Source organism: Carya illinoinensis, chromosome 13, assembly GCF_018687715.1.
Source record: "Carya illinoinensis cultivar Pawnee chromosome 13, C.illinoinensisPawnee_v1, whole genome shotgun sequence".
NCBI classification, from domain to species: Eukaryota; Viridiplantae; Streptophyta; class Magnoliopsida; order Fagales; family Juglandaceae; genus Carya; species Carya illinoinensis.
Window position 1 is genome coordinate 7,063,958 of NC_056764.1, and position 25,485 is coordinate 7,089,442.

General features: G+C 38.1%; 2 protein-coding genes across 3 annotated transcripts; one reads left to right on the top strand and one right to left on the bottom strand.

The window, feature by feature from the left end:
• Nucleotides 1–638: 638 nt before the first annotated feature.
• LOC122291779 (N-terminal acetyltransferase B complex auxiliary subunit NAA25) lies at nt 639–19,919 on the top strand. Of its 2 annotated transcripts, XM_043099752.1 has the most exons (19): nt 639–979; nt 1,858–2,014; nt 2,099–2,217; nt 2,320–2,394; nt 2,665–2,758; nt 2,865–2,983; nt 4,688–4,758; nt 13,574–13,715; nt 13,837–14,012; nt 14,454–14,656; nt 15,273–15,403; nt 15,645–15,721; nt 15,977–16,051; nt 16,237–16,429; nt 17,051–17,170; nt 17,430–17,568; nt 17,715–17,755; nt 18,106–18,360; nt 18,859–19,919. In XM_043099752.1, the coding sequence occupies exons 1-19, from the start codon at nt 833–835 to the stop codon at nt 19,555–19,557; spliced, it is 3,033 nt and encodes a 1,010-aa protein (XP_042955686.1). In that variant the 5' UTR covers nt 639–832; the 3' UTR covers nt 19,558–19,919. The 2 variants fall into 2 exon arrangements, with proteins under 2 accessions (XP_042955686.1, XP_042955687.1); XM_043099753.1 differs by lacking the exons at nt 639–979; nt 1,858–2,014 and having other exon boundaries at nt 2,114–2,217; nt 2,324–2,394.
• A 516-nt stretch (nt 19,920–20,435) lies between these two features.
• On the bottom strand, nt 20,436–23,925 carry LOC122291780 (cation/H(+) antiporter 24-like). The gene is made up of 3 exons (XM_043099755.1): nt 23,454–23,925; nt 22,260–23,267; nt 20,436–22,093 (listed from the first exon to the last, which is right to left on the bottom strand). Exons 1-3 carry the CDS (start codon nt 23,697–23,699, stop codon nt 20,969–20,971), a joined length of 2,379 nt encoding a protein of 792 aa, XP_042955689.1. The 5' UTR covers nt 23,700–23,925; the 3' UTR covers nt 20,436–20,968.
• Nucleotides 23,926–25,485: the final 1,560 nt, after the last annotated feature.

The following is a 25,485-nucleotide window of genomic DNA, read 5'->3' on the forward strand; positions in this document are numbered from 1 at the left end:
AATTGTTAAAATTTTAATTTATATATTTTTATTATTTAGATTGTAATTTTAGACTTGTAGTTAGTTTTATTTTTATAGATATTGTGATTTTAATATTTATATAAAATTATTCTAAACTTAATCAAGTCAAATGAGTTAATTTTCGGCCTGTTCAACCCATTTATATAAATAGTTTTAAACGGGTCGTACTGTGTTGTATTAACTTACTTTATAATATTTACTAATGGGTCAAAATGGGTTGACACGACAAGACACATTATATTAATAGATCATGTTAGGGTTTGAAATTTTGATACGATAAATTTAACGGATCGGATTAAGGTTGACCTATATAGTATAATATATATATTTTGACACAACACGAACACGACCTGTTAATACGATTTAAAATTCTTAAAAAATGTTAAATTAATATTTAAAAAATTTAAACTATTTATTATATTTTATATAAAATTTTGAAAAAATTATAATAACGACTTAAGATTGAGAATTTTATGTATTATTCCTTACCTCAAGCCTGTCCTAAGAATGTAAACTCTTGCAGCGTTGCTCCAAACAGGGAATGTTTTCAATTCGGGTCAGGTGTACAATCGTTTCCAGGAAGTGTATACACTTCAACCGTTTACAAACACTCGTTTTTTCTTTTTGTTCCCCGAGAGCAACCCACGATTAGGTTTGTTTTCATTTTTCTTTTTGTCCAAAGTCCAAACCCTCCTAACATCCCCCGTTCTGTAACTCTCATCCATCGTCACTGAAGAGCCACCAAGTGTTACAAAAGCCGAAGAGAGAGTATCATTTATTCCTTGATCTCGAACCCTGACACCGACCTCTAATGGCGTCCAAGTTTGGCTTGGCAGGTGGAATACCGGAGCGACGGGTCCGGCCCATTTGGGACGCTATCGATTCGCGGCAGTTCAAGAACGCTCTCAAGCACTCCGCCTCGCTTCTTGCCAAATACCCCAACTCACCCTACGCTCTTGTAAGATCATTTTCACAGCTATCATTATCTTTTTTCCTTGTACTACCATTGTTGTATAATCTTTCAGAATTTGCTTGCATTTTCCTTTCTTGAGCATTTCTCTCAAGAACCAAAGAGAGCGTCTTGAAGTGTAAAAGCTACTGTATAATATGGATAAATGCACATATATCTATTTATGTATGTTTACGCTTGTTTCAATGTTGCAACTTATACTTGAAGGGTTGGATTGATTAGTAATGTGCATTTTTTTGAGTTAATTGTGCTTTCAATGGCTTGTTGTTTGAATTCATTCCTTTTTGCTTTTCGTTTGGGAGTATTAATGCTTGAATTTATCTCATTTCATTATTTTCCATCCTGAGACGACGACAGAAAAATTTTCTCCTTTTTTTTTTTTTTTTTTTTAATGGGGAGGGGGAGCTTTATTTTATTTTCTTGGGGTTGAAGGTAATATTTGGAGGAAGATGGGTGAAAAATACCAAAAATCCCATATTTTTCATGTTCTTAAGACTTCTGGGAGACCCTAGCCCCCTCCCCGTGGTGCCGTCCCTGATTCCATTTATACCCTTATTAGACACTGCCTTTTTTATTTTTTTTATTTTTTTATAAATGGCATCCTTATTCGACATCAAATAGTTGGAAATATTTTTAGCAAACGATGGTCGCATGGGCTGAGGTGATAACATAGTAAAAACTATCTATATTCCCCAGTGTGTTCGAATAGAAAGACCAATGAATATAAGGTGCATAGAGCTAAATTTATAGTATGCTGTTAGTCTATATATCTTTTGAAGCTGTTTTGATTCATATTATCTTCATAGAAAATAACAATGTTTGAAGGTGGTTTGTAGCAATCTTATTTTCTTTGGCATGTTCTACAGGCACTTAAAGCTCTCATTTTGGAGAGGATGGGGAAACCTGAGGAAGCACTATCTGTTTGCTTAAGTGCCAAAGAGCTGTTGTATAAGAACGACACCTTTTTGATGGATGATCTCACTCTAAGCACACTGCAGATTGTTTTCCAACGACTTGATCACTGTCAGTGTTTCTTTTGATGCTTTGAAGTAACCTGTTTATATGTATTTCACTGTCAAACATGTCTCATAATTCCTGTATAATCAGTGGACTTGGCTAGAAGCTGTTATGAATATGCTTGTGGGAAATCCCCAAACAATTTGGAACTAATGATGGGGCTTTTCAACTGCTATGTCCGTGAATACTCATTCGTGAAGCAGCAACAGGTTGGTTTTTTTGTAATGTTTACATTATATTTACATATACATTGTTATACTGGTCCATTTGGTTTGTTTGTGGGACAATTAGATAACTTTGTCTTCTGGCAGACAGCTATCAAAATGTATAAGCTTGTTGGTGAAGAAAGATTTTTGCTCTGGGCTGTTTGTAGCATTCAATTACAGGTTCTACCAGTTTTCTCGTTTGTTTATTGTCAATTGATGGGTACATTTCCATGTTATGCTAGCAATCATGTCAAAAATTGGTCATTGATACTTGTACCATATAATATCCACCCCTCCCCATTGCCCAAAAAAAAAAAAAAAACAAACAAATAAATAAAAATCTGGCAAGAGCAGAATTAATCTACTAGGTTTTATATTAATTGTATGTTGCGTTTCTAAATGAGTAATTTTTTTCTATTTATTGATCCATGGGGTCTGAACATCTGGTAGGTGTTTTGTGGTAATGGTGGAGAGAAGTTATTACTCTTAGCTGAAGGTTTACTCAAGAAGCATGTTGCCTCCCATAGCTTGCATGAACCTGAAGGTGCGCTTAAAATTTTTCCTGTCATATCTATCTTGGGCAACAATCGATAGGCCTCTTGTGATGAGAATGGTTGGTATCCTTACCAAATGTTTGGAATTTATTGCAGCTCTTATTGTCTACATTTCTGTACTTGAGCAGCAAGCTAAGTATGGTGATGCTTTAGAAATTCTCTCTGGGAAATTAGGATCACTTTTTGTGATTGATGTTGATAGGCTGCGCATACAGGTACTTTCTTAAGCTTTTTTTTAATGGTTAATAAGAGTTTTATTACCATAAATAGGCATAGGCCAAGTACACAGGAAGTATACAAGAGAAAATTCCTACATACAGCATCTAAGGAGAAAGGAAAAAACTAGAAAAACTCGAACAATTTATCACTTTCTTAAGCTTTAACTTCTTAGTATTAACATTCATTGATAATATCATGTCTATCTAATGCCGTTCTCTTTTACCTATCAAAAAAATAATATCATGTCTATCTATACATTTTTTTATATAAGTAGTCTATCTTTACATTAAATGCTTATGTGTATGTACTTGTGTTTTTTCTTCCATGATTGTGTTTTCCTTCTTTTGGGGATAAGGGTGTGTAACACCCCAAGGGATGCCTAAGCCACATATAGGCTTATACTCCAAAAAGACTAATCAATGATGCAATTGGAGCCCCGTTGAAACATTATAAAGAGCAAGAACTTTTCTTTCCCAAGCAATGTGGGATCCCATATACCACTTACCCTTATCACTTATTAGAATAAGCTATCACAATCTCCTCCCCTTATATTCCCAACATGGGCCAGTTTGTTCTAGGTGGCACAGTTCGAGTTCCACATTTCTGGTTCAAATAGGCTCTAATACCATTTTTAACAACTTACTAACACCCCATGGGAGGCCTAAACCGCATATGGGCCTATAGTCCAAAAGGACTAGTCGATACAATTGGAGCCCCATTAGAACATTACAAAGAGTAAGAACTTCTTATTCCCAAGTAATGTGAGATCTCATTTACCACATATCCTTATTACTTATCATAATGAGGTATCATAGGGTAAGAAACAGAACTTTATTGAGAAAATAGGTAAACTAAATTTGAACTTGTATGGGCACGGGGTGTCTTTAAGGACGGCTACATGAGAAGAAAATTAGGAAACCGAAAAATATGTTAAAAGAACCATTAAATACAAAGTCTATAAGGGAATATGCACCCTTCTAGATGCCCAATGATTTTAGGAAGATAATGTGAGATGCCATCCTTATGAATGAACTCCATTGATCTGCTTAACACCCAAATTTGTTCTCTTCATGGTCTTGACAATAAAGGGGGACTTTTTTTCTTTGCATTGTTACTTAAGAATAGGACACATGCTAATGAATTGATGTTTTTTCCAACCGAAATGAATATTTTTTATTCTTTTATGGAGTTTTTTTTTTTTTTTTTTGGTAATGGAATTTGCTTGGAGCCATGACAAAATAGAAGATAAATTTTAACAATTATGGATAAATTTATTCATTAGTTACATTTTCTCCCAGTGAACTATTGTCTCAAATATTGATAAAAAAACCTATCATCTCAGATAAATGAGGTCAAGCTTCCAACATCCTAAATAAAAAGATGTTCGGTGTTTCACATAATGCAAGTAGTCATAGTTTTGCACGGACTACTTCCTGTGAATTGACTACTTCAAATAAAATAAAAAAGATGAATGGACTACTTCCATTTTTTCTAGTTTTATTTCATCATGCTGCCACCCTTTCGTGAATCGAATTAGATGAAACGAGTTGAGTGGAATTCATTGGTTTAGTGGCACTTCTTCACCATGCAAAATTTCAAATATGTTAATGTGATTTTGGGTTTATGTGGATTTTTTAAATTTGTGTAGTTCTTTTTTGCTTTCCTTAATCAACTAGTGCAATTTCACTCTAAGTTGACAGGGGAGGCTTCTTGCTCGGGCAGGTGACTACTCTGATGCTGCCAATATATTTCAGAAAATCCTAGAATTGAGGTATGCTTGTGTAAAGGGTCTTAGCCTAATTTTTTTTTTTAATAAAAAAAAAAAGCAACGAAGTTTGTGATTTAGTGGCATAATCAATGTTTGGGAAAGCTAGAAATAAAATATCAGAAAGAGCCCCTTGCATGGCTTGCTGGGATTTTCTTTATGATATGATAGTGCGAAAGATAATTAGGAATTATGTATTTTTAGCGCATAATTTGCTAAATAAGTATTTGAGAATTTGTTTTGGTTCTCCTTGTGTATGCCCTTTTTATTATTTTATGTTGTAGTCTTTTAATAAGACTTTGATCAGGACTGTCTATGGCTGTTTTGTGGAATAAACACGAGGGATTTACGAATTATGACTGCTCTTTAGTCTAATCTACAAGCTCACGTTCTGCTGCTGAGTTGTGGCCTATCACATAGTCTGCAACAATTCTGTCGATGATGGGGTTCTTTCTTTCTCCCCAACCTTGTATAGATTGATTGACTGGATCTCAATGCATTCTTTCTGTGCTTGAGGTTTCTCTTTTTTATTTTAAAATATTCTTAGAAAGAAATTGAGTTCTTTTTTTTTTTAAGTTATTGAAATATTAAAAATGCTAAAGGCATAGTCCAAGTGCACAAGAAGCTTAGCCCATTAAAAACTGTAGAAGCTACCCAAAGGAATTTTTTTCTTTCTTGAGTATGATAAAATTAACTAAAAATAACAGTATTTTTTTTTTATAAGTAAAAACGATAGTATTAACTTATTAAAAAAAGAAGAAGTAAAAACGATAGTATTAACTTATAAAAAAGAAGAAGTAAAAACGATAGTATTAATAATAATAGGTATAGCCCAAGTACACAAGATGATATACAAGAGATAAGACCTATCTAGGTCGCTATAGAAGTCGCAAGGAAATCATATACATTTAAGCCATTAAAATCTATAGCTAAAGTCCACATGAATAAAGTGCTGAAAAATAAAGAACGAGGCTCCTTTGGTGTCCACTCCTTATCTTCGAATGTTCGCTCATTATGCTCTTGCCAAATACATCACATAATGTAGATAGAGACCATCTTCCACAGCTTTGATTTGTGAATCGCCACTCGACATCACCCAACTGGCCAATAATTCAACCACTGAATCTGGCATCATCTAGTTTAACCCTACTCGACTGAATACTGTGCACCACAAGGCTTTAGCTGTCTCACAATGTAGTAAGAGATGATTCACTGACTCACCAGCTTTCTTACACATACAACACCAATCAGTAATGATTACCTGATGTTTTCGTAGATTATTGATAGTCAAAATCTTACCCAGGGCTATTGTCCAAATGAAGAAAAGTGTTTTGGGAGGCACCATATTCCTCCACAAGCTTCTTCATGGGAAAGGAGAGTTTGGAATAATTGTAAGGGACTTATAAAAAGAGCGAACCGAGAAAGTACCCTTACTCGCAGGTTTCCACCACAACTTATTTTCATGCAATCCATTTAGCTTCGTAGAGTACACTAGGCTGAAAAAAGCCTCGAAGCTGTTTACTTCCCAATCATGTGCTGCTATACAAAAAGTGACATTCCAATGGACTTGGTACCCTAAACGAACCAAGAGGTCTGCCATCGAAGCTTCTTGATCACAAGCCACTCAGAAAACAAATGGAAAAGAATCTTTCAGTGCCTCCTCCCCACACCAGATGTCCCTCCAAAATGTGCCTCCTCCCCACACCAGATGTGTCCTCCCCACCATGGCAAACTCCCCCCGCCCCCCCCCCCCCCCTTTCTTCTTATATGCTTCCAAATCCCCACACCATAAGACCCATTCCCCTCTCTAGTACACCAGCTCCCCCATAAGTTGCCATGTTTACTATTAACTACTAATTTCCATAATGCTTCTGGTTCCATATTGTATCTCCACAGCCATTTCCCGAGAAGTGCCCGATTAAAAGTTCTCAAGCTCTTTATCCCCAACCCCCCAGAAGAAATTGTCTGCATACCTTATCCCAATTGATTAGGTGAAACTTGAATTCATCCCCCATCCCACTCCATAGGAAATCATGGTACAATTTTTCAATTTGTGTCGCCATAGAAGCTGGAATAGGGAATAAAGACAGAAAATAAGTAGGTAAGCTAGAGAGAATACTCTTGATCATGGTCACATGGCCTCATTTCGACAAGTACAATCTCTTCCACCTAATCAATCTTCGCTCTATTTTCTCGATAACTGTATCCCAAATAGATATGGCTCGTGATGCAGCCCCCAACGGCAATCCCAGATAGGTCATAGGGAGAGCAGCGACCTTACACCTCAGTGTGCTAGCCAACTATCTAGTACTACAGACATTCCCAACTGGTACTAACTCTGATTTATCAAAGTTCACTCTCAAACTTGACGCTGCTTTGAAGCATAACAGAAGCGCTTTTAGTGTCCTAAGTTGTTCTTGCTCGGCCTCACAGAAAATTAGTGTGTCATATGTAAAAAGTAAGTGAGATATCGAGATAAGGTCCCTATTTAGATCACCCACTGAAAATCCAGCCATAAGACCGTTGGTAACTAAAGCCGTTAACATCCTACTTGGGGCCTCCATGATGATGACAAAGAGAAGTGGGGACAAAGGATCTCCCTGTCTTAACCCTTGAGAGCTGTTGAAAAAACCTTTTGGGCTGGCATTAATCAGAACTGAAAATCTTGCCGTTGAAATGCACCATCTGATCTACCTACACCATTTTCCCCCAAAGCCACACCTCATCAGTAGATAAATGAGGAAGTCCCAATTTACGTGGTCACATGCCTTTTCCATGTCTAGCTTACAAATAATCCCTGCAATACCAGACTTTAGTCTACCATCCAGGCATTCATTGGATATTAAGACCAAATTCAGAATTTGACGACCCCTCATAAAGGCATTTTGTGGTTTTGAAATTATCTTGCCTATGGCCTCCCCTAACCTGTTTTCTAGCACCTTTGAGATAATTTTATATACCTCGTTAATGAGGCTAACGGGCATAAAATCCTTCACTTCCAATGCCTCGGTCTTCTTCGGAATTAAGGCAATAAAATTCGTATTAAGACTTTTCTTAAATTTCCCAAACAAGAATAATTCCTAAAAGACATTCAATATATCCTCTTTTACCACCTCCCAACATGTTTGAAAGAACCCCATCGAAAAACAGTCTAGTCCTGGTGCTTTATCTTTCCCCATTCGTCTGACCACTTCATATACCTCCTCTTCCTCGAAAGCTCTTTCCAACCATGACGTGGTCTGTGGCTCAATCGAATCAAATTCAAGTGCATCCAATTTTGGCCTCCATCCCTCTCTTTCTATAAATAGTTGCTCAAAAAAATTCATCACGGTTTCTCGGATCACAGGAGCCTCCGTGCATTCTCTACCATTGATTTTCAGCATCTCAACGATATTATTCCTCCTATAAGAATTTGCCACTCTATGAAAGAATTTTGTGCTCCGGTTCCCTTCTTTCAGCCACAGTGTTCTTGACTTCTGCCGCCAAGAGATCTCTTCAAGTGATAATACCCTTTCCAGCTCTGAGGTCAACTCTGCCTTTCTTGATACTTCCTTTGCGGTGAGAATTCTATCTTCATTGATCCTTTCTAGATCCTGTAACTCCTCCATCATGTTTTTCTTTTGCTCTCCTAAGTCTCCAAAAGTTTGGGAATTCCAAAGCTTTAAATCCTCCTTTAAAGCCTTTAGTTTTCCTGCAAGTATATGAGAGTGAGTCCCATAAAACTGGTAAGAAGACCACCAATGCCTTACCTTGTCCACAAAACCCTCGCTTTTAAGCCACATGTTTTCAAACTTGAAATAACGATGACCACTTTGAATGCCTCCTCCGTCCAGTAAAATTGGAAAGTGATCTAAGCATAGGCGTGATAGTCTCCTCTGACATACCTCCGGATAATGACATTACCACTTCGGCGATATTAAGAATCTATCCAGTCGTGACCACGTCTGGCTATTAGACCAAGTAAAAGGACCACCAATGAGTGGGATATCCACCATGCTCAAGTAAAAAATGCAGGTGAAGAATTCTGTCATGGCTGGGTGTAGATGACTGTCACCAGATCTTTCACTGGGGAACCTTGTGATGTTAAAATCACCTCCTATGTACCAAGGAAGGTCCCACCAGCTGTGTACACTAGCAAGTTCTTCTCATAGATGATGTCTGATGTTGTCAACATTCAGTCCATAAATGCCTGCAAAAGCCCACAAAAAGTTATTCTCCACCATCTTAAAAGAGCAGGCCACAATGTAATCTCTTATAAACTCCTCCATCTTCACCACCACCCTTTTGTCCCACATCATAAGAATACCACCCGAAGCCCCATTCGAAGCCAGATAGACTCAATCTACATATGAGCAATGCCACACACTTCTCACTATTTGTCTGGTTACCAGTTTCAATTTGGTTTCTTGTAGACAAACAATATCCGCCCTCCAATCTTGAAGCAAGTTTTTTATGCGAGAGCGCTTATTAATCTGATTGAGCCCCGAACATTCCAAGACACGATTTTTTGCTTCATAAAGAAACAAACTTACCCTTCCCTTTGGACCTATCACGGCTTGAACTACCCTCATTCAAGGAACAGTCAAGTCTCTTAAGCTCCCTTTGTTTCTTAGATCCTTTTTTTTTAGAATGCGAATGACCCACCTCAATGGCCGTGAGAAGAGCCAATAACTGTTCTTCATAACCAACACAATTCATGCCCACGATATGTTGGATATCCTTTACCTTTTTGAACACCCAATCCAACATCTCACATTCATTTGGTAACAAACAGTTTAAAGGAAACGGGTTCCTGTCACCATGCCCCTCAAACTGGTTATGGCCTTCCCATTCCACAACTGTATCCACTGTCTCCACACCATCCGAGAGGTGAGTAGCCTCTTGAGAGTCAGGAACCACAAGTATCTCATTGCTAAATGTACCAGGTACCTCCATTTGGGCAGTCGATGGGTTCTGTGCGCACACATTAGGTGAGGATGCCCTCAGGGACCGGTTCTCTTCATTTTCCTCCACGACCTCATGTTTCCTCTCAGTCCCTTATTTGGAAAATAATTCCAAATGCTCGCACTCTGTACCATGGACCTCCATTTGGGAAGATAACATCGCCATGCTTAATATCGGTAGGTTCTGTGCACAAATATCAGGGAAGAGTGCCATCGGGGGCTGAATCTCGTCATTTTCCTTAACACACGAAAATGACAGTATTGAAGGAGCGGATGGGGAATCCCAACAAATATATAAAAAAGAAGAAGTTAAGAGTGCAAAAAATAATAAAAAATGAGTAATTAAACCAAAAGGTTAGGTCACATATTTCTTGTATTTGTGGTCAAAGAAAGGCTGCCTTGATGGCAGTTGAATATGCTGGAGGGAAACCCAACAGCACCGAGATGTACACTGCAACTATCTGTATTGAGGTGGTCAATAAAGGTCTATTCTCTTGCGCGGAAAAAAGCATCCAGTCTCGTTTAAAAGCATGGAACAAGTGTGATCTAGAGCCATGGAGAGTCGGAGATGCAAATGGGCTGCTGGAGGTGGTAGCGTGTGGCGGCCACTTTCTGCGGGGATGTTGGCCTTGGCTGTGTGGTAAACTGGATCCGAGGGCTGCGAGTGTAATGGGGTGGTGCGTGTGAGGTGGTTGTGGACTTAAAGTGAGCCTCCTACAACCAAGGACGAGAGAGAGTAGTCCCAGAGGAGACTAGCTCCCAGAGGAGACTAGCTCTTCAAATCCCATTGAAAGAGCCCGCACACATGGCTGGAGAGTTGGTTGATAGTTGTTTCAGGTAGGTTGTTGGACAGAAAATCCAACGGTAGAGCATGTGCGGGTTGAGGGTTAACAGATTGATGTAGATCTAGACTTTTTCGTGGTAGATCCTAAGGGCTTTGCTGTGGGTGGTTCCCCCATCATAATAAAAAATAAATAAAAAAAGGCTTTCTTATGGCGCAAGAGAGAAAATGGGAAAAATGGGAGGGAAACTAACAGTGGAGAGAAGGGAAATGGGGGGAGATTTTTTTTATATAAGTAAAAAATTTAATTAATTACGTAATTAGGCATAGCCCAAGTACACAGGAAGTATACAAGAGGTGAACCTAATTACAACCTAAGTGTTGTGAAAATCAGCATAAAAGTCATTAAGGCTAGTCCCATTCAATACAATGGCTAAAGCCCAAAGTAACAATGTATGGTAGAAAAAGTCCCTAAACCCTTCCATCGACCGTTCCTGTTGTCAAAGCAGCGACCATTCCTTTTGTTCCAAGTACACCGCATTAAACATTTTGATAGGACTGCATTAAACATAGAGGCACCATCTTCCAAACAACCGCTATTTGACGATTACCCTTAATTCCTCTCCAGCATAACAATAAATCAGCCACCTTCTAGCCTAGAGAAGATATTGTCCCATAAGGCCTTGACCGCTTCACAGTGTAAAAGAAGACGATCTGTTGTTTCTTCATTGCTTTTACACATAAAGCACAAATATATTATTAGGAATCCTCACTTTCTTAGCTTATCAATAGTCAATATTTTCCCATGAGAGGCCAGCCAGCTAAAAAAAGCAACCTTAAGTGGAACACAACTCCTCCAAATACCCTTCCAAGGGAAAGCAATAGAAGAATGCGGCGACAAAACCTTGTAGAAGGATCTGACCGAGAAATTATTCCCGGTATGCTTCCAACGCAACCTGTCCTCCCCTTCAGCTTTTAGGTTCAGCCTGTAAAGTGCCCTGTAAAGTTCTGTAATGTCACCCACCTCCCAATCGTGGACAGCTCCACTAAACCTCACCGGCCATTGGAAGGAGCCAGCAGAAGTGACCATGTTATCAGCCACTGAAGCATCCTTGTTCAACGCAATCCTATAGAGTGAAGGGAAATCGTTTTTCAAGGCTATATCACCACACCATATGTCAGACCAGAATCTGGTTCAAGTTCCCCTTCCCACCTCAGTTCGAAAATTGTTGGAGAGATCTACCCTTCATTTCCTGATACATTTACAAACTCGCACCCCATATGTTCCTCTAACTTCATTAGAGCACCATCATTCCCAAATACTCCCATATTTTACTTCAATGATCCAAAGAGTGTCCCCTTCCCAATGGTACTACCATAGCCATTTCCCTAATAGTGCAAAATTGAAGATTCTCAACTTTCTAATCCCCAAGCCGCCACAAGGTAGAGGGGTGCAGATTTTCTCCCACTTGATTAAGTGGAAACTTTTCTCATCTTTTAGGCCTCCCCACAAGAAATCACAAAAGTCTTCTCCAATCTATTAGCCACCCCTGCAGGCAAGGGAAATAAACATAGGAAATAGGTTGGGAGATTGGATAGCATGCTCTTAATTAGGGTGATTCTACCACCTTGGGACAAATAAATCCGTTTCCAACCAGCCAATTTACATTCAATCTTTTCGACAATCCCATCCCACATTGCCTTGGATTTATGAGGAGCCCCCAAAGGAAGACGGAGATACTTCATAGGCAAGGGTGATACTGTGCAGCCCAAGATGGCAGCCAATTCACCTAAGTTATGAACCAAGCCAACAGGAACCATTTCAGATTTAGATAAATTCACCTTTAGGCCGGAGAACACTTCTAGGCAAAGCAATAGTGCCCTCAAGGAGCGAATCTGGTCGGGATCAGGCTCACAAAGAATCAAGGTGTCGTCAGCAAAAAGGAGGTGAGATACTTGTAAACAACCATTTGAGGAGCTGCCCACTGAGAAACCCAAGATTATATTCCTATCCGCCACCGCATTCAGCATTCTGCTCATCACATCCATTACTAAACAAACAGGAAAGGGGACAAAGGGTCCCTTTGTTGCAAACCCCGAGAGCTGTTGAAAAAGCCTACGGGTGCCGTTTACCAAGACCAAGAATCTGACGGTCATGATGCAATATTTTATCCATTCACACCATCTCTCCTCGAATCTATGTCTGCCAAGGAGAGATATATTTTAAAGCTTAGAGAAGAAAGATTAGGGAGGGATGGAGGGAAGGGAGTGGTAAATTTTCCCCCTCCATGTCCTCTGGCGTGAATGATAGGGATGGTTTTGTTTTCCCCTATAGGTTCAGAGCAGCTAGTGGGTTGCTACCTGAAGGAACTAAGTATAGAAGAAGAGCACCTAATTAGAAATAGAAAAAGTTAACAAGAAAATGAAGCTTGGCCCATTTTAATCCACAGAAGCTTCCTAAAGGAATGGAATGATTGAAATTTTGAGGATCAAAAGTGAGCGATGGACGTTGGAGGATGGTGAGGCTTAATGTGGTTCATTTGGCAGTAATGCAATGCTAAAATATTAAAGATGGTAAGAGGATGGCGTTTGAGTTCAAAGCCATTACCCTAAAAAACCTTTCATAGTTGGATGGTTGCCAACAATAACTATCATTTACTAGTTTTTTAGATTTTACAGACTCTTGTTCTTTTTCCTCTACTAGTTGGTTGGGTATGGCCTCTTGCATACTTCCTGTCTCTTGTGTACTTCTTTTGTACATAGTTGCACTCTGCATTATCAATGAGATTGACTTATCAGAAGGAAAAAAAAAAGTTTGTGGTGTTCAGTCATCCTACCATTAACAATGGTCTTAGTCAATTTGTTCCTTTTTCTGTTTCATTGAGACCTCTAGCATATGTTGTGTTCAACGTTTTTTTTTTTTTTTTTTGTTTACAATAACTTTCTCCTGTCTATATCCAGGAATATAGATTGCAATTTTGACATGCTGTTACCTATCAAAAAATAATAATAATAATTTTGACATGCTGTTTGTGTGACATTGTACTTTTTGCCCTTTCATTTCTTCAACCGTTGATATTGTTTCTTCCTCTTGCAGCCCTGATGATTGGGAGTGTTTCCTACATTATTTAGGCTGTTTGCTGGAGGATGATACCAACTGGTGTAATGGGGTCCCCAATGATCCAATTCTTCCATCAAAACACATGGATTGCAAGCTTTCACACTTAAAAGAAGAAGTGGTGTGTTTACACTAGAATTCTGTGCTTTTTCTCTATATGTTTGGTCATTTTTTCATATTTCAAGTAGCACTTTGCTTTGACCTGTTGTGCAGAATTTGATTTCCCCAAATTGGTTATGCAGTTTGATTCTCGTATGTCAGATGCATCAGAATTTGTACAAAAGTTACAGGCAGGCACCAGTGACAATACTTTAAGGTGTCCGTACTTGGCAAACCTTGAAGTTGAAAGGAGGAAGCACCTATATGGAAAGGGGGATGATGACAAGCTAATGGATGCTTTGATGCAATATTTTTTCAGGTACATTACAACCTGTCTATTCTCTGCAAACTTATGTTTATTGTTTTATATAATTTTCTTTATTATTTAGCTTGAACTTATAAGGCCTTATAAGTTTATAAAGCCATGAGTTGGGTTATACTATCTTGTGGTCTGTTTATGTGACATTTCTAGCTGGTTATGGGTTGCTTTCCTCTTTGCCATGATTATAAGTTTTCTTGTACGATGTAAGGGTCAATCTTTTAATTCACCTATCTACCTTGCTGTGTTGCTAGGATGAAGTTGATGTGTTTTAGTGGATTAATTTGATGTGACGATGTTGTAAAGTCTAGGAATCTTTGGTTAATTTGTTTCAAGCTACAAGCTTGTGTTACATTTTTATGAACCTTTTTTTGACAAGCAATATTCACGATGATGCAGTTCTGATTCTATCTTTGGAGTGTTTTTGCTTGTCAAACACAGGTTTGGTCACTTGGCCTGCTTCACTTCTGATGTAGAGGTGTTTCTTGAAGTCTTGACTACTGATAAGAAAACAGAGTTTTTGGAGAAGCTAAAGAAAGGCTCCGAGTCCCTTTCAACAGTGCCAACTAAAGTGCTTGGGCAGTCGATTACTATCTTAAAGGTTCAAGAAGTAGTTGGCAAGATGTACAAGCTCTCGAAGAGTGGTAGGTCTCTTGCCTTTCATTCTTAAACCTCTGAAATTTCATTTCCTTGGAAAATACCCTTGAACACTTAAGTTTTTATTTCTCTGATTTTTTTAAAGTTTTGGGGGAAAGGGGGGCTAGTGCCAGCTAAGATTTTACTTTGATAGGACCGCATATTTTTTTGGCTCCAACATTGTTAAACCATGTTGCTGGTGTGGATTGTGATATATTATCGTTATTTTATCAGTATCCTTGTTCTGACTTTTAATTCTTTTGTTCATATATCACTCCCGCTAGGAGGTTCTCATGGCAGTGAAACACATTGTATGCCAGAAGCAATGAGTCACATATAAAATGTAAAGATTTTTCTCATTTTTGGTAAAAATAAAGGTCAATATTAATAAGTCAAATATAATATTTTGAATTAGCAACGAGTTACCTTCAATTTCTTTTATATGTATCTCATTGCCTCTTACTTATAAAAAAAATGTATCTCATTGCTTCTTCCTGTGTGCTTGGGCTATGCCCATTTACGTGTCTCAATAAAGTTTTTCTTACCTATCAAAAACAAAATATGTGTCACTCTGTAAGCTCTGCCATTCAGTTTTCAGCTAAACCTAGAACTCTTCCTCCCCAGAACTCGAGGGCTCTGCTGTTCAGATGGTGGAGTTGTACTGTAGAAACCTTCCACTTTCAAAGGACTTGGATCCACAAGAGAACATGCATGGGGAAGAGTTACTATCTATGGCATGCAATGTGTTGGTTCAGGTATCTCATGTTACATCTAGAAAGTTATTGCTGTGTTGTGTGTACAAACTTGTATTAGAGCTGTTTTATAAAATTTTATGTATATGTTGTATCATTTATATACACCTCTGTTATCATGCATTCATTTAGTATGTTTTACTTGAACTCTCTCGTCAGCCTATTATGATTCTCAATGTGCAAGTTCCATTTGTTTTCCTTCAATTTGGTTAATGCTCATCCTGACAGGTCTTTTTTGGTTTAGTTATTCTGGCGTACCAGGCATCTTGGCTATTTTATAGAGGCAATTATGATTTTGGAGTTTGGCTTGACCATCCGAAGGTCAGGAGCTGTTGTTTCTGATTAAATTGGTATAAATAAATGAGTCATTTATTCAAAGTCTATGTAGCATGGACATTAAACTACTATGATTTCTTTACCACGTATTTTTAAATAATAATAATAAGATAACACCATCTTTGTATATATATTTTTTGGTGTGCCATCACTTTCAGTCTGAAAGCTATTATTCACTAAATACCATGTTAGGGGGTTCTCTATGGCAAGATAACATTTGTATCTCTTCATACGTGGCAGATATGTATGGCAGTACAAGATCTTACTGTTGCACTTATATTCTCTCGTGGGTGCCCTTTCATCAGCGTATGAATGGTAAAGTTATTTAATTTGTTGTGACTTTACATGTTAATTGATGGAAGACATTATTTTCAACCAAATGATGCCACTCATGCTGATTTAGGGGCTATATGGTTGGACTTACTATTTTATGAGCATTAAACCACTCTTATGCCTTTTCCTCTTCTCTAAGACTAATGGCTGCTTTTCTCTTGTTTTAGTTATAAATCTCTGGATGCAAAGAATATCTTGATGGAAACTGTTTCACACCACATTTTACCCCAGATGTTGGTATCTCCCCTTTGGGTGGATTTAAATAATTTGCTAAAAGACTATCTCAAGTTTATGGATGACCACTTCAGAGAATCTGCTGATCTTACATTTCTTGCATATCGCCATAGAAATTACTCAAAAGTATGTGCATATTTCTTACTTTGCTTATTTTCATTTATTCTGATGTATGTGACAGCCTATGTGTTACATGGTTCCAAAATTTACTAGAAGCAATATGTTTTCATTTTATACCGTTTTCATTGCTTAACATGCTAGAGAAGGTTGGTTTGTCAATCTGCATGGTTTTCTTCTTTTCACTATTGCACTATTGCTCAACTTACAATGTTTGCAGGACTGTAACTCTCTCTCTCTCTCTCTCTCTCTCTCATGAGGAACTTATTCAAATTTGTGACACACATTAAGGGCTGGTTTGGTTACACAAAACCAAACTATCTCATCTCATATAATCGTTACAACTTTCCCAAATTCCCATATAAAATATAATAAATAATTCAACTTTTTCAAATCTCAAAACAAAACTAATATTAAAAAATTATATTATAACAATATTTTATTCAACTTTCAATAAAACATTTAGGAATTTTGTCTGAACTATGTAACCAAATGAGGCCGATCCATTATGCCTTGCTCTATACCTTCTTGTTGCTTTACCATGTCATCTCTATTTTGTTGGCACTGTGCATTTTATGGTTTTGACTTTATAAAATGGAAGTAGTTATACTCTAATGTATCATATTTCAGGTAATCGAATTTGTGCAGTTTAAAGAACAATTGCAACACTCTAATCAGTATTTAGTGGCAAGGGTTGAAGCACCCATCCTGCATTTAAAGCAGAATGCTGATAACATTGAAGAGGAAGAGGTAATTGTTAGTCTTTGCAACTTTTTTAACATTGAGAGAAGGAAGGGTGAATGTTTAATTTTACAACTTGAGTATGTTAAAAAATAAAAAAATTTACTTGAGCATGATTTTCTTATATCCATTGCTCCTACGTAGCTAGGGCAACTATAGATTTATTAAATTGTATCGGTCTTTGCCTATTTTTTGATTTATATATTTTATTTACTTAAAAAAAAAACTGCATATTCTCTGCTAATGCGACTGATGATATCTTCTCTAGCGTGTTCTTGAAAGCTTGAAATTCGGGATCCAATTTATTGAGCTCTCCAATGAGATTGGATCCAAGTCTTTAACCTTCAATGAAGACTTGCAGTCACGGCCTTGGTGGACGCCAACTTCAGAAAAAAATTATCTTTTAGGTCAGTGTAACATGGATCTTGTTTTCAGTTGTATTTAAGGTTACAATTCTTAGGCATGGGAATTTTGGCTATTCAGATTTCAATCCTGTTCTTGCATCCAATGCGATGAAACTTTCTTGAATTAAATTGATGGTTGTTGTTATCAGGTCCATTTGAAGGAATATCTTTCTTTCCCAGAGAAAACATGGTATGGAATTTCTGTACTTAATGACTTAATTTGCATATATGTTTCAAACTCAATAGAACTTGTGTGCAATCCACTTTTGTTTATATCACTAATGTCCAAAGAGAAGTGCTAGATCTACAAAGAGATTTTACGAAAGAATACAAACCAATGTGACGTAATGTGATACATCACATCCATTTTATAATCAAACGCATCATATCAAGTCACATCAGTTTGTAAGTTTTTTTTTTTTTTTTTGTAAGATTTTTGTGTAGAAGAAGTATTTCTCATGTTGGAAATAGTTTTTTGACTTTCTTCCTGTGCCTGCTTTAATTTTGAATATTTCTTCTATCTGTTGGCATGGAAACTAGACAAAAGAACGTGAAGCAAATGTACTGAGAGTTATTGAGAGGAAATCTCTTCTTCCTCGAATGATTTACCTGTCTATTCGAAGTGCTTCTGCATTACTAAAGGAGAATTTTGAAGTGAATGGTTCTCTATCTGACCCTAAGATTTCCTCAGAACTGAAGTTTCTGCTTGAACGCTATGCTAAACTGTTGGGATTTTCTTTAAGTGACTCAATAGAAGTAGTTCTGGGGGTGTCTAGTGGCGTAAAACCTTCTTCGGTAAGATTTTATCTACTGTCTAACATAAACTCATATTTTGTTATCAATATTGTTTTTAGACATTATATTATTTTCACCTGTCAAAACACGAATAAATTGTTCTCTATAGTCTATTTTTTCAATGGGCATGGACGTCTTGTTTAAAATTTGAGAAGCTGTGGCTTTTTCCTTTTTCCTTAGGACCATAATTTCTCAAAAACCATTTTATATTTTATAATTTTCATGATAGAAATGGGATTATTAAATTTTTAGTTGTTATCTTGTCCCAACATTTGCGGTTTTTATGAACTGGATGTACATGGGATTGCTCAGAGGCAAGGTTCTATCAAGATTAATTGGTTTACGGTTAATTTACCTAACAACAAAATAGTTCTCCTCCCTGATCCAATTGAAGCTCGTCAACTAGAATAAGTTTGTCAAGTCACCATATACACAACTCAAGCACTGCACAACTTGGTTTAGCATTTCATCAAAACTAAAATTCTGCACCTGCTACAGACTATTGATTCGGATTTGATCGACTGGTTGAATTTTGCCGTGTTTTTAAATGCATGGAACTTGAGTTCCCATGAACTAGCACAGCCAGATTTAGATGGGTACAAGGCTGGTAGTTGGCACATCGTGGATTCCCTGCTGAAGAAGTATATTTCAGAGAAGGTCAGATCTATGGATCCTCTAATCTGCTCTCCCTGGGTTGATCTTCCAATTTTGGTGCAATTGGTTTCAGAGCCATTGGCTTGGCATGGTCTTGTACTCCAGTCTCGTGTCCGGTCATCTCTTCCATCTGGAAAGAGGAAGAAGAAAGGTGGTCCAGATTCTACCTCTCCCCCGTTCCATGCAATTCGAGAATCAATCCAATCTTCATGTGGTGCAATAGAAGATGTTATGAAATGGTTAAGAGAACAGATAAACAGGCCAGAGGATGAAAATTTGGAAACTACACTCTCCTTTCTTCAGGGTAAAGGACAGAATGAGGGCCCTGGTCAGGTTTTTAAGATCGTAGAAACTTTTTCATCATCCATAAATGACACACAGCTTGGCGACTGGATCTCCCAAGCAGTAAAGTGTTGGAGTCCTGTTGATGTTGCAAGGAAAATAGTAACTGGGAAGTGTACAGTACTATCAGAGTTTCTCCAAATGTGCGAATCAAAAATGAAGTTACTACAGGCATTAAAACAGCAGATTGCTCAAGTCTGAAGTTTGATTACTAAGGGACTGGTGGTACTGCCGTTTCATGGGTTTGCCTTTGATCATTGGCACTTCGCTTCTATCTTGGGTGCCTTCATCATCTCCAACATTTCAATATCGTCCTACCGCAAGGTTGGTGTGTGATGGGTTGAACTGGTATGACAGTGTACGCGGAATAAACTGGCAATTCTTTTTCCTTTTTTCCGTTACATCTGTAGCAGATTTTGTTTTGTATTTCTAAACCTAATTTGTTTGGCAGTGTATCATCCATTTTTAATGGTACTTCACATCGCAGTTTTGTTTTTCGATGAAAAATATTGCATAGTATTGTAATATACTTTCATAATATAGCAGAATCACTAGACGGTTTATACAAGTGTGTAATGATGAGGAGATTGGTTGTCGAGTGCTTTATGTGATGCCGGTTGGGGGTGCTGCACGCTCAAAGATAACATGATGTCTGTCTACATACAAGATAGAATGGGTGCGGTTGGTTGTAACAGGATTGATAGTGCTGCCAGAGTTTTTACTGTAGAAATATCGATGTTATGATGTAGTTCACTTGGATTCCGATGCCATTGGTTCTCTATAGGACGTTGTTGTACATGGTTCTTTTTGGAATAAGATTGAAATTCAACATTGTCATGCCCTAATCAACACCAAACTGTTCTTGAATTTCCATACCCAACAATGATTATCTTAAACCCTGAAGGAGATTACTATTGTTGGGTATGGAAATTTAAGTACAGTTTGTTGTTGATTAGCACATGACAATGTTGAAAACTAACAGGCTCAAGTTGAAGTCTGGAGGGGGCAGCGTACATTTAGAATTCCTTTTATACAAGAGGAAGGAACAAGAGGAAGGATAGGGTAAAAGTATAAAACAATACAGTTAATGCTCTATGAGTTCAATTATGAGAGGGAGGGAAATAATCATATCAGGGAACATCCGAATTCTGTGCAGCAACATTATTTAAATCCTGCACAAATTGTAGCAGCATAAAAAGGGTCAGTAGCAAGGGAAGCTTTCTGGGTACAGTCTCAATGCTACAGTGTGAGTCGGACCTAGCCATATTTTTTCTTTTTCTTTTGTGGGGGAGTAATGAATTCACTGAACAGAGGCTTAATTTACAACAGAATGCATAGCGTTGCCAACAGTGCAAAAGAATGGCACCTGTCATTCAACAGCTATAACATGATAACAACACAAGAAACCACCAGCAAGGTTGAGGAGTATACGTAGCACTTTGGTATAGGCTAGCAGAACAGATATAAGTAGCAGCATTTGTAGAAACAGCATCCTGACAAGCAACACTAGGCCAAGTGCATCTGAGGCTATGTCTAAGAAATACAACATGCAAAATTCCCGCAACATAAAACGCATCTTGTCCCTGGTGAAGTACCCAGCTTGCTTAATTAATTAGCTCCCTCTCATAATTTGCTGTTGTACCACAAGCACAGAGGCAGAACTACCAAAATCTGCCGAGGCAAGAAAGTCCCCAATCACTCCCAATTCCTGATTCTCACTCCAATCTCCTATTCCCTCGAGGAGGACTGGAGCGATGCCCTGTTTTCTTCCTATTATCCAAAGGTCAAAGGAATCAACAGCATCCATGGCCTTAATTGCGGCCATTGTTTCATTACCGTTCGTCACCACCACCTCTCTGTAGCTCACCCTATTATTTTTCTCATTTCTTACATAAAACCATGTGACTAGTCCATCATCTAGCTTTTTCTCCATCTCATTATATTTTTCAGGTCGGTGGGAAAGGAACCTTACTGCAGTGAGAGACACGTTCTTGTTCTCAGCCATCCTATCTGCATAAGCAAGGGCCTCCCGAGCATCTGCTCCTCCCAAAAATATCACAGCAAAGTGGAGAGAATGATTGGAGGCACGGGTGGGAAACGGCTTTCGAAATCCACCTTTGTCAACAAGAATTGCAACAGAACAAGGTGAGTGGTCTAAGACACTGAAGTTCACAGACCGAACTGCTCCTGCTCGCACTAGCTCTATCCCTCCTAACTCTTCCCAGCGTTCCTTGTGGAAGGGCAAGATGATAAGAGCGGCTTTGTTTTCAAGAGCAAGCTTACAAATGTCTTGGTACATGGATAGCTTAGGCGACACAGCTGTGAATGAATGGAGCTTGACGAAATCACTGCGACTTCGCTGATAGAGCGTTAAGGCTTTGAAGATGGTGTCATATGCTGCATATTTGGCAGGCACTTTCCTACGCTCATGGTCAAAAAACAAGGGGGTAGCACGGCCAACAAGCTCAATGAGGTGGAGTGCAAAGATTGAGCATGGGCGGCTAGAACTTGGATTGGAGGCCTCAAGAAGATTGATGAAACCAGCCACGCTTTCCCTGTTATGTATGCAAAGTACCACGCCAAGTTCCGTGTCTTGTGGAGTGTGTTGAATGTTTCTCCTTTTAGTGATCATGTACGGCTTTGTCGGATCATAGAGGATGCGGACCATAGGTGTAGCTATGCCAGTCACCATTATCATTAATAGCACCATCATTGTGAACTGTGGCTGCTTTATCATCTGCATGCAGTAGTATGCATTGATTGAAAACAACCGACAATTAATAAAGGAAACAATTTGAAAAGCTTTCAGTACTTTAGTTGTTCATGAAGTAGGAAAGAAATCATGAAGATTAACACCATTAATTAGGTAGTAATAACAAGCCAAACAATTTTAATTAACATACCAATTTGTCCATCCAATGGAGATACAACACAAGCTCAACGTGTCCTCTTATGCTCAGAATGAAGCTGAGAGCGAAACTATCTCTGAGGGGTAAATCGAAGAAGACACAAGGAGCCAGCGTCCCAAGCAGTCTGGACAAAAACCCAATTACAGCCATGATAAATAAAGGGGCCAAGCTTGACCACCCAGCAGCAAACATTACAGAAACATCCGTGAAAAGTCCTAGAAATGCAAATGAAAATGGCAAAAGAAGATCCATTATGATTGTTTCGCTCTTTTCCACGAGCGTGGCTCCCAGGGGAGGGCCATCTGGTATTACCAGTCCCAGCCACATTGGTCCATTTAGAATGGCAATGCCCAACATATCCGTCAGAAATGCCATCACGCAAACCCCCAACAGAATCGCAACCACATAACCTTGATCAACAGGTTTCCCTTCTGGGGTTCTTCTAATTATCCACAGAAATACTCTCCGAGCCCCAGCTACAATGAAAGTCACCAAAACCACCAAAGATATCAAATACCACAACGCATCTACGGCTTCTCCTTCCCCTTGTTTTGCTGCCTCAAATGCAACAATGGCATTAATCCCAATTGCATCGCCTATCAAGCATATGGATAATGCCATCTGTCCAATCTCCGAGCTTAGGAGGTTTAGCTCTTGAAGAGTTGGATACAGGGAAGGAAACGCTATTATACCCATAGATGAAGAAACTGCTCCAATCGAAGAAAACAACGCAAGGTCTTTATCCATTTGACTACGTAGCATGAGTGCAACCGCTGCAACTATTAGCGTAGGAACGGTCACTCCTATCAATGCAATAAACATATGTTTTTTTCCTGCCTTCTTTATTAGCGAGGGATCCATTTTCACGCCGCAAACAAAAAGGAAATACATGAAACCTATCAATCCGACATTTTCCAACACGTATAGGGAATTTTCGGGGAACATATATGCGGCGAACTTCTTGTTGCGTCCTAGAACGGAGGGTCCAATGATTATACCGCCCTGGAATCATTAAATGTGTACCATTAGCGTTATCGATTAATGCATCATAGGAAATGAATTTTAATTCAGCGTACGTGTAATGTGTGTGTGTGTGTGTATATAGAATCATGCATCTAATTGATTAGTTTGGCCGGGTGTGGAGAGGTTTCAAATCTGTAACATGATAGGGGTTAAAGAAATACTTACGATCATATCTGAAACAATCCTAGGCTGTTTGAGAGGCTTGAGAAGAAAGCGAACGAGACGACTGAGCAGAATGACACAAACGATCTCTAACAACACTAGGGTGAAGGAGTAATCCAAAGGGTTTGCTCCATAAAAAACGCCAAAAGGGTGAGCCTTGTAAGTTCGTCGGCAGATCATCGGAGCAGTTGGTCTAGAGCTCACATGGCTAAATGTGTGCGTCTCACCCCCCATGATCATGGCCTTCATGCCGTGAAAACTAGTGTGCCACCCAACACTCAACAGGTGCAGTACCTAAGGAATATTGCTGCACCGGGAAAACCCTAATCATGCATGCAGAGAGAGAGAGAGAGAGAGCCAGAGAGAGAGACAGAGAGATCCAGGGAGAGAGAGACAGAGAGTCAGTAGGGATGTGGACCTGCGTTAAAAGAGGCGGGTATTTATTCACAGCCGGTTGACCATTTTCCCTGATTGCGGAGTACTAGATATGTAGAAGTTTCCGTGTTACTGTCCTATCTTTATGCATATCTCATGAGTGTTGATGAATCGTTCACAATTTTCCTGTATTGACCTCTATAATCATCATCAGTACTGTTGAAATTATCTGCCTTAGCTTTGGCTCTCAAAACAATTCTCCGAAAAATCACCTATGATTTAATTTTTACTAAACTTTGCAAAGATTTTCTTACGATCGACGGAGGGCCCAAACCATAAAAGTGAAGATTTATATATTAAAATTTAAGATAAGTTCATATCTTGAAAATAAATTTATATATAAAAAGAAACGCAAAATAGATGATTATTTCATTATATATTATCTAATCTCTCTCTCTATGGTAGTACTGGTGCAAGACACAATAGTGTTTATCTAAAAATTGACCGCTCATATATATATATATATATATATTTCGTATATATATATAAGTGTTATATTTATAAAAGATTTTATAAAAATAAATTTACAAACTGATGTCGTTTTATATAATTCATTAAATCTATTTTATAATAAAAATAATATTAGAATCTAACTTATTACATTATCAAATCATGTAAGTTTGTAATTGTATTGTTATGAAATTCTTTTGTGATTTTACTTTTAGAGAAAGATAGTCTTCATTCTCTCTAAAAAATTCCATTAATGAGAGCCTGACCGGTGCAAAACTGCAAGTGCACAGTATCGTAGTTTTATAGTAAAGTAATAAGAAGAGTATCGTCCTCAGGGATTGGTACCTTACTCTTGCCAAATACCAAAATTATGCTAATCTCAATTCTATCTAGAGGAATCGCTAAGGTTTTTGTAGTAGCAAATAAAACTAGATCAACTCAAGAGAAATAAGCAAAGAAAGTAAAACTGATGTTTGAAGATCAAATTCAATAGGGAAGAAAACTTCTAGGAAATCGATTTCACCATAATTCTTCACTATGCTTTTCTCATCCAGCTAATTTAACTTAAACCTCTTTTGTCTATTAGCAAATCTCTAATTCATCCAAAAGCCTCTTTCGATAGTCAATTGGAATTGATTCTAGTTTATCAATTCACACAAGAGTATGCAAATTAAATAATCAAGAACGCAATAAGACCAATGATTTAATTACTACACAGGTTCATACAAGTCTTTCGATCTCTATACTTACCTATGCTGAAATATCCAAGATCTACCCTATGATTCCCTCTTTCGATAGCAAATCACAAGATTAATAATCATCTAATCAATGGCCAGTTAATTAGAAGCATTAAACTCAGAATAAATCAGATAAACAAAGAGAGAATTGCATTAAATTAGCATGGACAAACAAGCATAGTTCGGAATTAGGTTACATCGTTTTCCTAGAAAGAAAAAAATTTAGCTCATACTAGAATTGGAATTCAACATAAACGAATTCACCATAATTGTTCTGAGAAGATGGGAAGAAGAAAATAAACACTGAAAAATCCTCCTTGCAGCCTCAACTGGTCGTCAAAAGCTCAAGAGAACGATTCAACGCCTTTCTCCCGTCCGTGCTCGTGTATGAATCCAACGTACATGCAATAAAT

What these genes read in the sequence shown, in the direction of transcription:
- LOC122291780 (XM_043099755.1), bottom strand. Translation starts at nt 23,699, where the DNA reads ATGAAGGCCATGATCATGGGGGGTGAGACGCACACATTTAGCCATGTG. An exon ending in GGATTGTTTCAGATATGATC is followed by an intron (nt 23,268 to 23,453) that starts GTAAGTATTTCT and finishes TAATGATTCCAG; the next exon opens with GGCGGTATAATCATTGGACC. An exon ending in TCCATTGGATGGACAAATTG is followed by an intron (nt 22,094 to 22,259) that starts GTATGTTAATTA and finishes TACTGCATGCAG; the next exon opens with ATGATAAAGCAGCCACAGTT.
- LOC122291779 (XM_043099752.1), top strand. Translation starts at nt 833, where the DNA reads ATGGCGTCCAAGTTTGGCTTGGCAGGTGGAATACCGGAGCGACGGGTC. An exon ending in TTGATAGGCTGCGCATACAG is followed by an intron (nt 2,984 to 4,687) that starts GTACTTTCTTAA and finishes CTAAGTTGACAG; the next exon opens with GGGAGGCTTCTTGCTCGGGC. An exon ending in CATGCAATGTGTTGGTTCAG is followed by an intron (nt 15,404 to 15,644) that starts GTATCTCATGTT and finishes TTTTTGGTTTAG; the next exon opens with TTATTCTGGCGTACCAGGCA.